This window comes from Lepidochelys olivacea (genome assembly GCF_965140295.1).
Source record: "Lepidochelys olivacea isolate rLepOli2 genome assembly, chromosome: 9".
NCBI classification, from domain to species: Eukaryota; Metazoa; Chordata; order Testudines; family Cheloniidae; genus Lepidochelys; species Lepidochelys olivacea.
The window spans coordinates 3,339,482-3,353,347 of NC_140419.1; the positions used below are offsets into that span (position 1 = coordinate 3,339,482).

The 13,866-nt window shown below is 47.6% G+C and overlaps 1 protein-coding gene across 2 annotated transcripts in view; it reads right to left on the reverse strand.

The window, feature by feature from the left end:
- CCDC50 (coiled-coil domain containing 50) overlaps positions 1-13,866 on the reverse strand; it is a 56,073-nt gene that overhangs the window by 20,012 nt on the left and 22,195 nt on the right. For both annotated transcript variants that reach the window (XM_084639726.1, XM_084639725.1), the window contains exons 2-4: positions 10,726-10,788; positions 10,005-10,134; positions 5,838-5,928 (exon numbers count right to left, since the gene is read on the reverse strand). In XM_084639726.1, the coding sequence (XP_084495852.1) occupies positions 5,838-5,928; positions 10,005-10,134; positions 10,726-10,788 (284 nt within the window). The remainder of the gene's footprint in view (positions 1-5,837; positions 5,929-10,004; positions 10,135-10,725; positions 10,789-13,866) is intronic.

Consider the following 13,866-nt stretch of genomic DNA (forward strand, 5'->3'; position numbering starts at 1 on the left):
CTTTACCAAAGGGAATGAATTAGGGGACTACATGGCTCTGTCCTCCTGTCCTTTGGGGACAAGGGATCCTGCAGGACAGCCTCCTGCCCACCAACCCCCCAGTGCACAAATCAGCATGCAAGGGGCGCCAGGGAATGAATCGGCACTGACTGTGCTGTGGTGTTCTACTCTCCTCTGAAGTTGTGAATATCTGAATGGGTTAATTTTAGCTACTGCAGGCAGTAAGTATTGATTTTATTTTAAGCGAGGCCAATTGTAGGTGCGCTGGCGGAGTGGTTAAGAAGTTCAGCTGCAATCCTGGAGGCCGTGGGCTCAAGTCTCGCTCGTTCTAACACCAAACGGCTACCTCCAATTACAAAATGGGCACCGGGTGCTCCATGGGGTTAGGGCAATCAAAGGCAGCCGGACCTGACACTGGCCACATCGCTCCCTTGTGGATAGTCAGCTCTGAAACTGATGTGCCTTAACCAATCAGTCTGATGAGCCATTGGCTCAGGGAGCTTTGACTGTCGTAGGTCTGAGCACTGGGCTGGGAGCCAGGAGTTCTTGAGTCCTATTCCCAGCCCTGATGCAAACTCCCTCGATAGGGTCAGACAAGTCACCCGGGTCTCACTTTTCCTGTCTGTAAAAGGTAGGCCCACCTCCCTCACATTCAAATCAGCAGGTCTCCAGCCTTAGCTACATACAGATCTTGCAGCTGCTCCTCAAATACCCAACACGAGCAGAGCTTGAAATGGCTATAGGAGGATTAGAATTGCCATACTGGACCACATACTGCCATACTGTGGTCCATCAATTCCACTATGCTGCTTGAACAGTGGCCACTGCCTGATGCTTCAGGGTTGGTGCAAGAAACTCTGAAATAGTCACTCATGGAGTAACCAGCCCAGAGGGGAAGTTTCTCCCTAACCTGTTAGTTACTGGTTGCCTTATACCTTGAAGCAAGAGGGTTTCCACATCCAATCAAAACACATTTTCTTTTAAATCCTCATATCAAATATGTCTGGAGATCTTCTCAATAACTATCTGAATGAATGATCCTTTTTTGAATCCTACACTAAGCTCTTAGTTCAGTATCTTCTTGTGGCAGCGAGTTCCATAGGTAAATTATGAGTCGTGTAAACAACTATTTCTTTTATTGGGTTTAAATTTGGTGCCTTTCCATTTCACTGAACCCCCCTTATTTTGTGTTATAAGAATGGCTCATTAGGAGCACCCAATTCACTTTATCTACTTTGGGTTGTATATACTTCCACCCAACAATATAGTATCTGAGCGCCTTCCACCAAACAAAAAATATCAAGAAAGCAATACCAAAATCCCTGTCTGACCCTTCTCCCTTTCCAGGGTCAAAGCTCTACTTTCATAGCTAGTTGGATTTTTTCTCTCTTTTCTTTCTTGGGGTGGGGGAGGGGGGGGAGAGGGGTGGAAGGAAAGGGGTTGGGAATAGTAGGATGAGAATTCCCATCCCTATAGCCTTCATAATTTTATAGCCATTTGTCATGCCCCCATCACTTTGGTTATGACCATGGCACCTCCCTCACTGGAGGTTTTTAAGAGCAGGTTAGACAAACTCCTGTCAAGGATGGTCTAGATAATATTTAGTTCTGCCTCAGTGCAGGGGACTGGACTAGATAAGCTACTGAGGTCCCTTCCAGTCCTATGTTTCTACAATTGTATGCAGAAGGTGTGAGGTGCCCGTTCTGATGTTTGAAGGTGATCACATGCATAGTCCAGCCCTGAAAGCCAGAATATCCAAAGCAAGGAAGGTGAGACTGAATTTTAAAGCTCCAGGCTTTCAGGATCCACAGCTAGGCTATTAAAAATAAAACCCTTTCGCATGCCCACCCACGCGGCACTGCAAAGCACCTTCCTCTTTACCCCACTGTTTTTCCTCCCACTAGCATAGTTCTGGGTTGCGTCATTGCCAAATGCGAGTTGTTTATTAGCGCCGGGGTTTCCAAAGTCAGGTATGAACTTGCTTCAAACTGGGTGCTAATTACAGGGACTGTGGTACGTCAAGCACAGAAATGCATCAATGTAATGGCCAAGGGCTGGAGGGAAAGAAACTCGAGAGGGATCTTTATAAGAAAGGAACAGTGCCTGGTGGAGAGGTGTTGCAGCCAGTGCGGTCACTGCTTGTCCACGGAGGTGCACTAAGACCACAGAGTGTGCCACTTTCCTAATTGGTTTTCCTTCGTGATTATTGGGAGGGCGAGACTGTAGTGCCTACAAAGCAACCGGCTGCTTGGGGGCCTCTTCTTTGTGGGACCCCATGTTCTGCAACTCCCAGGGCAGCCTGATTTGCAGCAGAGGGATCAGGGCTGGAAGAAGAGGAGGAGGAGGAGAAACTCAACACTAGATTCTGGCAGCAGAATTGGTGGGAGAAGATGCTGTCTTGGGGCACTGTAAAGTGAAGGCCAGAACGTGGTGCACCAAGGCTGATAGAAAAGCAGAGGGAATGAACTCAGCTGTCGCCAGCTAAACCATGTCTAGAGAGAGAGAAAGCTAAAGAAAAAGAACATGAGGAATACGTCATGAGGACCCCCTGGAATCCAGAAGGGCTGAGAGTGAACGTGGCCAGGCAGGCAGGCCTTATGGTGGGATCCAACACCCCCCATTTTGGAACCGCAGAGAGAAGTCCCAACATCCCTGGGACGTGGGCCAAGTCTGCAGACAGTGAGCGGCCATTTTGGCCCTCTATCCCCAGGGTCTGAGGCCATGTTTCATGTGATTTGAAGACAGCTTCAGGTGAGTCTGCCTTGAACGCAGCCGCCCAATGGCACCTGGGACACACAATGGTTCAGAGCCAGCACAGACAAGGAAGGATTCCTCAGGAGCGAAGCACCGAAGTCCTACTCTCTCTCCATTCCACGTCAGTGGGCAAAGACGCTGATACAGCACCGTAGACCACAGTCTTCCTGGCCTCTTCTCTAAATACCCCGTCCTCGTTAGGAGACACCCCCTGCACCTGGAGTGAACCCAATGGGAGAGCTGAGGAGAGAATGCCAGCTGTCTGCACAATGCGTTAGTCTACACCAGAGGGATGGAAATTTCAGTCCACACCAGCTTGTTGTGCACCAACTGGCCTGTGGACCCTGCCGGTGTGTAATAAAAATTCCCTCGTGCAAGTGAGCATAGGAACTACATTAGCACTGTGCTAGTCTAAACTCCCTAGGTTTTCTCCATGCCCTAGACTGGAACTATGAAGCAGCTGGAGGATTTTAGAAATGCCAGTCAGGGAGAGGACACAGCAAGTCAGAGGACCTGGCTACTACTGACTCACTGAGATACCAGGGAAAATCCCTTCTCCTCTCTGTCCCCATTTTGCAGATGAAGAAACTGAGGGCAACACCTTCTTCCCAAAGGTGCTGTGAGGATTTTGAAGTGCTAGCAAGAAAGGCGCTACAAAAATGCAAAGTATTGTGGTGATAAATACTGTTACTGAAAACACGCCAGATATACTTCTATTTCTGCTGTGGCATTGAAGGACTTACTGCTGGGATTTAAATTCAGATATGGGATTTCCATTATTTCAGGGTTTAAATCAGCCGTTTACGGTAATCTGCATTGTACGGCAGGTGGGGGCACCAAGTGGCATTTACAAAAACATCCTTTTGCCTTACTGAGTTAATGACAACCCCATCTCTATTGAGTACAGCAAGTCTATAAATAGATCAACTTAAGCATGTTACCTATTGGACTGGGACAGTTCTGGACTTGTAAATCCGTATCAGCTGGTTCTTAGAAAGTGGATCGTTGACCAGGTAGGCCAAGCGCTTCATTGCAAAACCCTGTGCGACAGACAGCGGCAATGCCCTTAGCACAGAGCCACTGCAATCTGCAGTCATGGGATGCTATCAGCGTGACAGGAGTTACCAGATATGCTCAGTAAACAATACACCCTCGTGTACAGTATGAGCATAAATAGTTTGGCACGGCTCCAGGGATTTTATTCACAAAGTTATAGTACAGACTACAACAGAACTACTAATGAAGTCCCCATCCTGCAAGCTGATCTCCAGGAATAGACCCCTTTTACTTAGGGACATAGGACACAGGATTTTAAGGGATCTCCTGGGCCACTGAGTCCAGTCCCCTGCTAACACGGGCAGTACCACCATATAATCCTGATCCAAAATGTCACTGGGGCTCTACCTATGTTGGCCAGCTTTCAGGATCAGGGCCCAAATCTGCACAGGCGAAAGAATTCCACTACGTGGTCCGTGTCTGTTCTTCCTTTGCACAAGGGGTTATGCAGTCCCATCACAAAGGGCCCAACTCTGACTCCTGCTGAGAAGCCCCTTTCTCCATAAGGAGCCCCAGTGACCCTGAAGGGATTCCGGTGGAGCCAGAATCCAGAGTGTGGCATTCTGAACTCCGCCCAATCCATACTACGGGGCTGAGTACCAAAAATACACTAACATAAATACATGCAAGTGCACCGCGTATCCAGATCATCTAAATAGGGCTCGGGTCTCTCTCCGTCCCTTTACCCGAAAAAAAGGCAAGAAACCCAGGCTCAAGGATAGGAGTGATCTGCAGCCATAGGTACAGGCCAATCCAGTGTTTAGTTAATTTCACCTAAGTTCAGCTACCTCCCATGTGCCGGGTGGAGGGAAAACGACTGACTAGAAGAAGACTACAATAATACCACGACCCCGTAGCTCTTATCGAGCACTTTTCATCCATAAGGGCCTCTGTTTGCTGTATCAAGGAGGCCAGTGCTATTATTCCACTTACGATCATTTCATCAGATTGTTAACTGCTGCCCTGACTATGGCCCAGGATGCACCTGCTGCGTTTACCTCAGTTCTATTTGTGCAGCAGCTAGGAAGGATGTGGTCTCAGAGAGAGCAGAACACACTGCTCTGGGAAAGCCAAGGGAAGGCTCTGCAATGCCCCACCCATTGTCCAGCTAGGCAAGTTTACTGCACACACCCTTTGGTTTGTTAATATCACTCGCTTATTTCCTGAGAGCATGTTCACACCCTCTTAGCTTTTAAGTGCTTGTCTGGTCAACTGTAGATCACCTGTTTAGTGTCATGAGCGGGGATGATGCTTTGGAGTCCAAGAAAGCTACAAAATCATATTCCCAGCAAGCTGACCGTCAAATGAAAGGGAGAAATTCTGCTCTTTGAAGTTCTCCTAGAAACCATACAGTGGTCAATGCCCTCTGCTGTGTAACAACTCCCCAAAGAGCAAGCGCCGCTTGCTATCATGGCCTCTCTTTAGAGTCTTAATTCCTATTTCTATTTCCCCGAGTTAGGAGAGAGACAGCACATCTGTTACTCTGCAGAGGAGAAGTTGGGCCTCAGAGAATCCTTTTCCTAAATAAGGGTGCTGCTCCCTGGTTGGTGATGCAGCTTTTCCCTCGCTCTGTGGCTTCCCCGGATACATAGCCTGGAAGTTGGGCTCAGCAAAACGATTTCAGTCCAAACCCTTCAGAGAACATGGACACTTATGGCCAGACTGTGTTTTCTCATCCATTGGCTGCCCTGGAAGCAGTGCGTTGTCACACCACCCCAGGAGGTTCTCCTTACGGCATTGTGTGTCAGGCAGGCACAGCACCACCTAGAGTGCAAGGGGATTGACACAGCTCTCGCACACCTTCAGCACAAGGACTGATTATGCTCCATTCTTGCACAGGGACATAAGGGGCTGCATGAATTCCCCTTGCATGGCATCTCCCATCTTGCACATCCACACGGAGTTGGGCATAATCCAACCCCCACCGGGCAAACACAATCTTCAGAGTTGGTTTGGCCAATGGCTGGAATATGCCTGCACCGCTTTAATAAAAATAGCCCTGCTTTCCCCACATCTTGAAGGGTTACCTCATCTTTCTCCTCTTGTCTGCGCCGTTGCTCTGCTTCAATCACCAATTTCACCTGAATTTCCTGAGCTATCTCGCAGTCCTGCCGTTCTCTGAAAGGCAGAAGGAGGAAGAGGTTACACGCGCCAAACAACATGGACATCAGCCAGACTGCAGAGACAGAGCACAACGGACTCCAGGACCAGCATTATTTATTCTTTGTATTACTGTAGCGACTGGACTGCACACACCCTATCGTGTGTGGTGCTGTACAAACACAGAACAAAGATACAGGAAGTCGGCTCTTTGCGGCAGGGACTAAGTGGACGACAAAAGACAAGAGATGGAGACAGACAGACAGATGGGGGAGTACCAGGAAACAAGGGACAGTATTGGTCAGCATGAGAGGCAGTGGTCCCAGCACACCAATGGTCCAACCACTCAAGTTTTTTTGCAGGCATCATGGTGAAGGAGAGTTTTGAGGGAGGAGGAGGTTGCTTTGTGGATGTTTTCGGGGGGCTCCTCCCAAGCAGGAGGGGCAGCACAGAAGAAAGTATGAAGGCGTTTGAAAGTTTAACAGCTGGGCAGTAGAGTCGGGCAGCACAGGGCGATCAGAGGAGAGCATCGACAGCTTGACAGCGAAAGAGAGAGGATAGGCAGGGCAGGGATAGGCTGTGGAGAGGTGACCGGGTGAAAGTTGCAGGGTAGGAAGCATTCTGAATGGATGCGAGTGGGACTAGACTCCATTTGTCCAGGCCAGAGAGAAGGACGTTGCAGTAGTGGAGGTGCGAGATGACGAGAGCCTGGACAAGAGTTTTAGCTGAACGGATGGCTAGAAAAGGTCACATCTTAGAGACGTTTTTGCCGATTCTTTCTCTGTGATTTGAATAGAGCGTGGATGCGAGGACATTGTGGTTCTGGGCATAGTGACAAGTGGGGTGGTGGTGCTGGCCACAGTGACTGAGAAAGGAGGCAGCAGAAAGAGTTTGGCAGAGGGGCACTGAGATTGGGGCTGTGTTTTAGTCATGTTCAACTTGAGCTGGCAGCTAGACATCCCCCAAAAGAAGTCAGAGAGACAGGCTGAGATTTCAGTTTGGACTGAAGGAGACAAGTCTGCAGTAGACAGGTAGATCTGCAAGTTATCAGCCCAGAGATGGTAGTTGAATTTGTGTTTACAGATGAGGTTATCCAGAGATATGGTGTAGAGGGAGAAGAGGAGATGAAGGACAGAACCTACATCACTCAGAAAGAATTTTAAACCTCTCATCGATTTTCCATTGTTACTGAGGTTTGCATCTCTTTGCATTTCACTCAGCTCAGACAGTGAGACTAGCCTGATACGATGCACTTGTGTGTCTGGTCACCTTCACTTTCCAGTTCTCCTGCACTAGCAACATTTGAATTTACAACTGGATGGGTGTGAAACTTTCCTTCTGGAGCCCTCAAATGCAGGTGAACTCACCCGGCTCCAAGCATGGACCATGGTTTGGTCTTGGGCAAACCTGATCTAAGCAGGGATTTACAGTCTCAAGTGAATCCCATGCAAACCTGCTGTCCAACAGGCTACAGCAGGGGAGGCGGAAGTGTCTGTCTGTCTGTCTGTCTCTCTCTCTCTCTAACATTCTGGGTCCTTTAGGACCAGAAACTCAGCGAAACCTCAGAGGACATGGCACAGATCCAGGAAGAGTAAACCTAAAGAGTCAGATCCTGAGAGGTACCGAGTGCCTGCAATCCCCCTTGACGTCTGCAAGCAGAGCTGAGGAGCTCCATTCACCAGTGCCAGACAGTCTGCTCAATGTAAAAAACACCACTTCCAGCAGATGGCTAAGAGACACAGCTAATCATTTCCCCGAGCATGGGAGCCAAAGTCACTTCCTCTCTACTCACAGCACTTTCTAGTGTGCTTGGCTGTGTGGGAATGGAAAAAAAAAAAAAATTACACAAAAGCAAAAGCATTTTCTTGCTCCTGATGAGTCTCTTGGAATGCAATATACTAAGCTGTTTTTTAACCACTGAATTGCACCGATGGGTTATACTTTCTCTTTCACTGTTTGGCCGGTAATAACTGGGAACTTGGTTTAATCACTTGACAGAGTGTAGTGAAGAACTTTCCATTTTTATTTAAGCGAACTTCAGCCCCTACAAGTCAAATGGAAGGAGCAGGTGCCAGCACCTCCGGACTTCAACTGTCCTTCATCCCCGGATAGCCAGAACCCACTGGGCTTTGTTCTGAAAAATGCTTCATAGGTTTATGCTCCATTTTTACTGCATTACTTTTAGAAATCTGTTTCATGAAAATACTTCTGTTCATATGAGCTTTGGCAAATAATTGGAGTGGGGTAGAGTGGCACAAAGAGAAAGGGTAGGGGAAGAGATAAATTAAATTTAAAATGGTCCCTTTAATAGATGCTTTGTGGAATTTGGAGCAGTGCCGTGAAAAGCAAAATTACATACCAGCGCAGGTTGTGCGTGTGTGCATGTATATATACACACAATAACCTGTGAGCTTTGGTGCTATTAGGACAGGCAGGATGAGCAGGTTATTCAACCACATTTAGGAAGAGCTCTTAGACTTAATGTAAAAGATGACCTGATACCTCATTAAAAACTTGAAACAAAAAAAAAATCCGTTTCCAAGTGTTTCTGTCCTTGCATTTATCTTCCCCAGTGCTTCCTAACTTTGGAAATCTAGGATTTAAAAAGCCTCAGAAAGCTAGGATATTAAGATATTGATTTCTTAAGAGATTGTCTGTTCCTGCTTCCTTACTCACCAATCCCCTTCCAATGAGAAATCCTCCTGGTTTAGCTGTGGCGGTGAAGTCATTCTCTAACGGGGCTTAATGCTCACAGGCAGGATTGGTCCTGCTTGGGGATTGGTCCTGCTTTGAGCAGGGGGTTGGACTAGATGACCTCCTGAGGTCCCTTCCAACCCTGATATTCTATGATTCAGGAAAGAGGCAGCAGGAGCCAACAGAGGATTAAGAAACAGAGATCCAGTTGCACACCCCGTAACATCCCCAGCCTTGCACATCTCTTCTTGCTGAGAGGCTAGAGGACACAGGAGTGCTGCTGACACGATGCTTTTCCAACCTTTAGCAGGAAGCTTCAGCCGTTCTGCCAGCCCAGCAGCTTGCTGGGTTGGAAATTCCCATTTGCAGGGCCCCAGCAGCATCAAAACCTGCTGAGAAATGGGGCTAGTCGGCAAACAGTGATGTTCGCTGTAGACTGGAATGTGAACCTTGTGTACACACACGCTGGTGCAGTTCACACGTTCAGAGCAGACAGAGGCTAGAAAAAGTAAGTATGTATTTTATACACACATACATTCACTCTTCCTTCACCTCTATTCAGCCAAAGTGTTTTAGGGACATCAAAACCGATAGGGTGAACAGGGAGTTAAACGATTAGGTCAGAGAGTGATTTATGTTTGTCCAAGCACAAAGTGAAACCCTTCTTTTGTCTGAGAGATTTTGATCTAAGATTAAGGAAAACAACAAGACAAAAAAAAAAAAAAATCAAGTCTCCATGGGAGAGCGCAAGTTGCCTCTGAAACACGCTGCATCACAAAACAGTGCCTGCCTCCACAAACTCCTGAAAACCTGAAGGTGTAGTACATAGGAAGCAATGTCAGAAGATACACAGCTACCTACACGACTCAGTAGCACAAAACACTCACAATGGGAACATGCCGATATCTGCACCTCTTATAACAGGGGGATTCATCACAATACCTGGCATTTTTGTAGCACTTTATATGCTCAAAGCTATGTCAAACATTCGCCAGCTGTGACGGCAGTGGCTAAGTCTTCCCCACTTCACAGAGAGGCCAAACAAGACAAAGGAGAAATGACCTGCCCAAGGCCAGGAGGCAAATGAGTTGGCAGAGCCAAGATTAGAACCCACAACCCGAGCTGGGTGAAACTTGTCAGCCAGAAAACGTTTTTCAACCATAAAAAGCAGATCCGAGCCGACTAACCACGCTGCCTGACATAAGCGGTTGATCCAGATAGAGTTTACGGACGTTGATTTGTATTCCGTACAGGGGAGAGAGAAACAGGAGCATAAGAAGAGCAAAAAGTTGACTGGCCTTGGCACAGATTCTGCTAGTGATCAGCTGAAAGCACAGCAGCAGCTCGGAGGGCAGCGACCCTGTGAAACAAGCGCTTGTGTGACTCCATCCCCCACTCACATGTCTTTGTAGCGCTTCTGGATTTGGGCTCGTGCTTTCAGATCCTCCTCTTCCTGCAGCTGCTTGGCCACTTGCAGGTCATGTTGCACCAGGCGGTTGCGCTGAACGTTTGTTGCCAAGTGATGTTCAACTGGAAAGAAATGGAAGAGGAACGTCAGAATCAATATAGGTACATAAATGGGCAGGCGGGCTTCAAAGAGGGTGTGCTTTGCGTCAGGGAAATGCCAGGCAGCACCTTTAAGGTGCCTCAGGCTGGGCACCTAAAACTTGAGGCTTCTGAAATCATTAGGCACTTTTGAAAACCTGGGCCAATATATTAAAAACAAAAACACACCACCGGTGTAACGTTTTACCAAAACCACCTCAAAGAGATTTAGGCCCAAAGAGATCACTTCACCCACCACTCAAATGCAGCCATCACTGGGGTGTAACACAGCAGCTGTTTAACAGTGTGCAACCACTGTGAAAGGTAGGAAGAATAATCTGAACAATTAAATTGGGAAGAAAAATCTGATTCCAATTAAAAGCAGAGGTTTTGCTAGCAACACTGACATCGTAAGGGGACAGAATCCAAGAGCAAAACATTTAAATCCCATATAGAAAACCCACCGTTGCTCCAGCGACAATTCTGCCTTCTTTGCTCCCCTGTCTCTGCACTTTGGACCCTGCTGGGACAGACTCAATGCAAACTGAGCGCAAGGGACAGACACCAGACACTTACTCTCCTGCTCCTGCAGGCTGTGCGCGAGGGTGTGATCCTCCAGCACGGCGAAGTCTCGGCACACTGTGTGGGGGGAGGAGAGGGGCAGAGGGTCAATCCCAGGAACACAAAGGGTCCAGGAGCATGGGGAAGACAAACAGTTGCAAATAAATCAGACACAATCTCCCCCCTCCCCACCCGACCTTCTGCTGGGCTCTAGGGTGAGCTTTTTCCTTTCCCACTAAGTGAGTAGTTTTAGCATGCACTTCCTTCCCTTGTCCTCACCTTCAGCCCCGAGCCATTCCACAGTGCCTGCATCTCTGCTCATGTTTCTTATGACGTCCTGCCCTGCCCATGCTTTCAACACAGCCGGTTCCAAGCATTCGAGAACCACGAGACAGATGCAAAAAAAGTGAGATTCATCATGCTCTTTGTATTGTCCTCTGGCTTTTGCACCTTTTGGGGGTCACGTGCAAACTTGTTCTCTGCAACCATGTGCTAAAAGCCGAGTGTTCTGCTCACCTGACTTCAGCGTCCAAAGGCTTACGACAAACCATGAACACACAAGACTTGCCATACAATCACGAGAGGGTTTTGCCACGAGTCTCATGATAATTAGTGTTTTCTTTAAAGCCCCAGCTCTTGGAGTCAAGTGGATAGGTGGTGATTTCAGCCTGGTTTCTTACAGAAACAAGGGCTAGAAAAAAAAAGCTTCAGAACGTGACCCTGGTGCACCCGAAAGGCTCAAAAAGCAGGAGGCCAATAAACACCAAATCTATTATTTTTACACCATCTTGTGATTTTTAAAGCCAATCTCATGATTTTTGTCAGATTTCTGGTTTCTGAACATTTGGGGTTAGCAATATGGACTTGATTTAGCTAGGGGTTGGTCCCACTTTGAGCAGGGGGTGGGACTAGATGACCTCCTGTGGTCCCTTCCAAGCCTGAGATTCTAGGATTCTATTACTCAGGACCCTCCCTGCTTTGCCACCATGGGCACCCTGAACTGGGGAGTCCGACCAAGCTGAGTAGGGTGGGACTTGGTCCAGGGTAAGAATTTTTTCTCAATTCCCCCCAACTCAAGTCCTTGGGACTTTTTTTTTTGCTTTTTTGGGATAGCGTCAAATGATTTGATTTGAAAACTAGAATGAAAATACAAGTACATTTTCGTTTTTGTTTAAGCTTCTCTCTTACGGAAGCTGCATTTCAGCTCTCCTGTGTGTGGCATGTGCGTGATTGCCTTTCAAATGAACAAAGAGTTAGGTCAGGCTAGTGTCCTTCGGTGGTGACTCCTTGGAACTGACTGGGTGGGGTCCAACCATGTGGCATTAATGGATTATTTTCACTCAGTGCCCCAGAGGAGGGCAGTAAAAATAAACAGCCCTCTCCAAGTCAGCAAGAATATGCTCTTCATGCACACTCAGTGTCAGTAGACCTTTCCTATTGTAGCACCCAGCTGATCCCTCTGCCTGTGGGCAAGAATCCCCATAATCGGAGTATCTAATCCCCTTTGCACACTCATTTCCATTGCACAGACATCTCAGACCACACGTGCACCTACATGACATGGCGGATTTATACTGAAAGGGTTGGAGCCAGGCAGGGCCGGCCTTAGGGGTGGGCCACCTGGGTGACTGCCCAGGGCACCGGTAATCTGGGGGGGGGGTGGTGCAGCAGCACAGAGGTGCACACCGCCAGCGTAGAATCAGAAACTGCTCCTGGCTGGCAGGGCAGCAGCCAGATTTCTCCCGGCTCCCTCCCAGCCGAGGAACATGGGGGAGGGGGAGGCAAGCAGTGACGCACACTTACTGCTCACCCCCCCCCACCCCAAAGTTTCTCCATGCCCCCCTAGGGGTGCAGGGGTTAGGGATGAAGGGTTGGGGATGCGGGGAGCTGGGGTTCAGCCCCAGGGCTAGTCGAATGTTGTCCGTCAAAACAGTCTTTCATCGGAAAACTGGGTTTCCAATAAAACAAGATTTTCCATGGTAACCTTTTAAATTTTCACCCAAAACTGTGAGGACGTTTGTTGGTTTGCTTACAAACAGTCAACATTTTCTGTGGAAAAAATTGACAGAAAACATTGGGGGGGGGGTGCAAGAGAGTGGGGAGGACTTTTTAAGATTTCAGCAGGAAAAAAAATAACCCATTTTCCAACCAGCAGTACTCAGCACCCTGAAGGATCAGGCCTACTACAAGTGTGGGCTCCCATGGAAAACAACAGCAAAACTTTCAGTAAGTGCAGAATCAGGTCCTTAGCATAAGAATAAGGGAGCTATCAGTATAAATTCTTAAAAAAGAAATTGAGAATGGCCTGGAGACAAATTAGACAGGAAGAGGTTCACTCCGGCCTCCCTCTGGCTCCAGTCTGGGAGGAACATGTTTTGCATGTCACAGCTCTGGAAATGCCTGACACCTTCACACTTCGAATTTCAAAGGGATGCTATTTCCACACCATGGGAAAACACTACGGTTTATTTTTAACTTGTTATGATAGCCAGCAGACTAGTAACACACTCTCTTTCTCTCTCTCTCTCACACACACACACACACACTTCAGTCTCTCCATAGTATGTATGTGCCAACATCTGTATGAACTGAAAATAAACTGGTTTCAGACTAGCAGCTGTGTTAGTCTGTATCCGCAAAAAGAAAAGGAGGACTTGTGGCACCTTAGAGACTAACCAATTTATTTGAGCGTGAGCTTTCGTGAGCTACAGCTCACTTCATCGGATGCATTCAGTGGAAAATGCATCCAATGAAGTGAGCTGTAGCTCACGAAAGCTTACGCTCAAATAAAATGGTTAGTCTCTAAGGTGCCACAAGTACTCCTTTTCTTTTTGAAAATAAACTATGACTTGTGCCCCTAACCATGCCAAACATGGGCTCAATCCTGCAGGTCTTCCATGCACTGGGTATCTATCCAGTTTAGGGGGAGTTCCACACAGGACAGCTTGCAAAATCAAGGCTAGAGAATTATAGTACTTTGATTTTTCTGACAGGCCAATGTGATGGACAATAAGACACAAAAGAGGAATCTCTTACGTTTATAGAGTGCTACCATTCCAAGGAATCATAACTATAGCTGGGTAAAAAAATTTCAGTGAATAGTAAATTTTCCATAAGATGCATTTTTCAGGGCACTGAAACTATGCAGAATTCTAT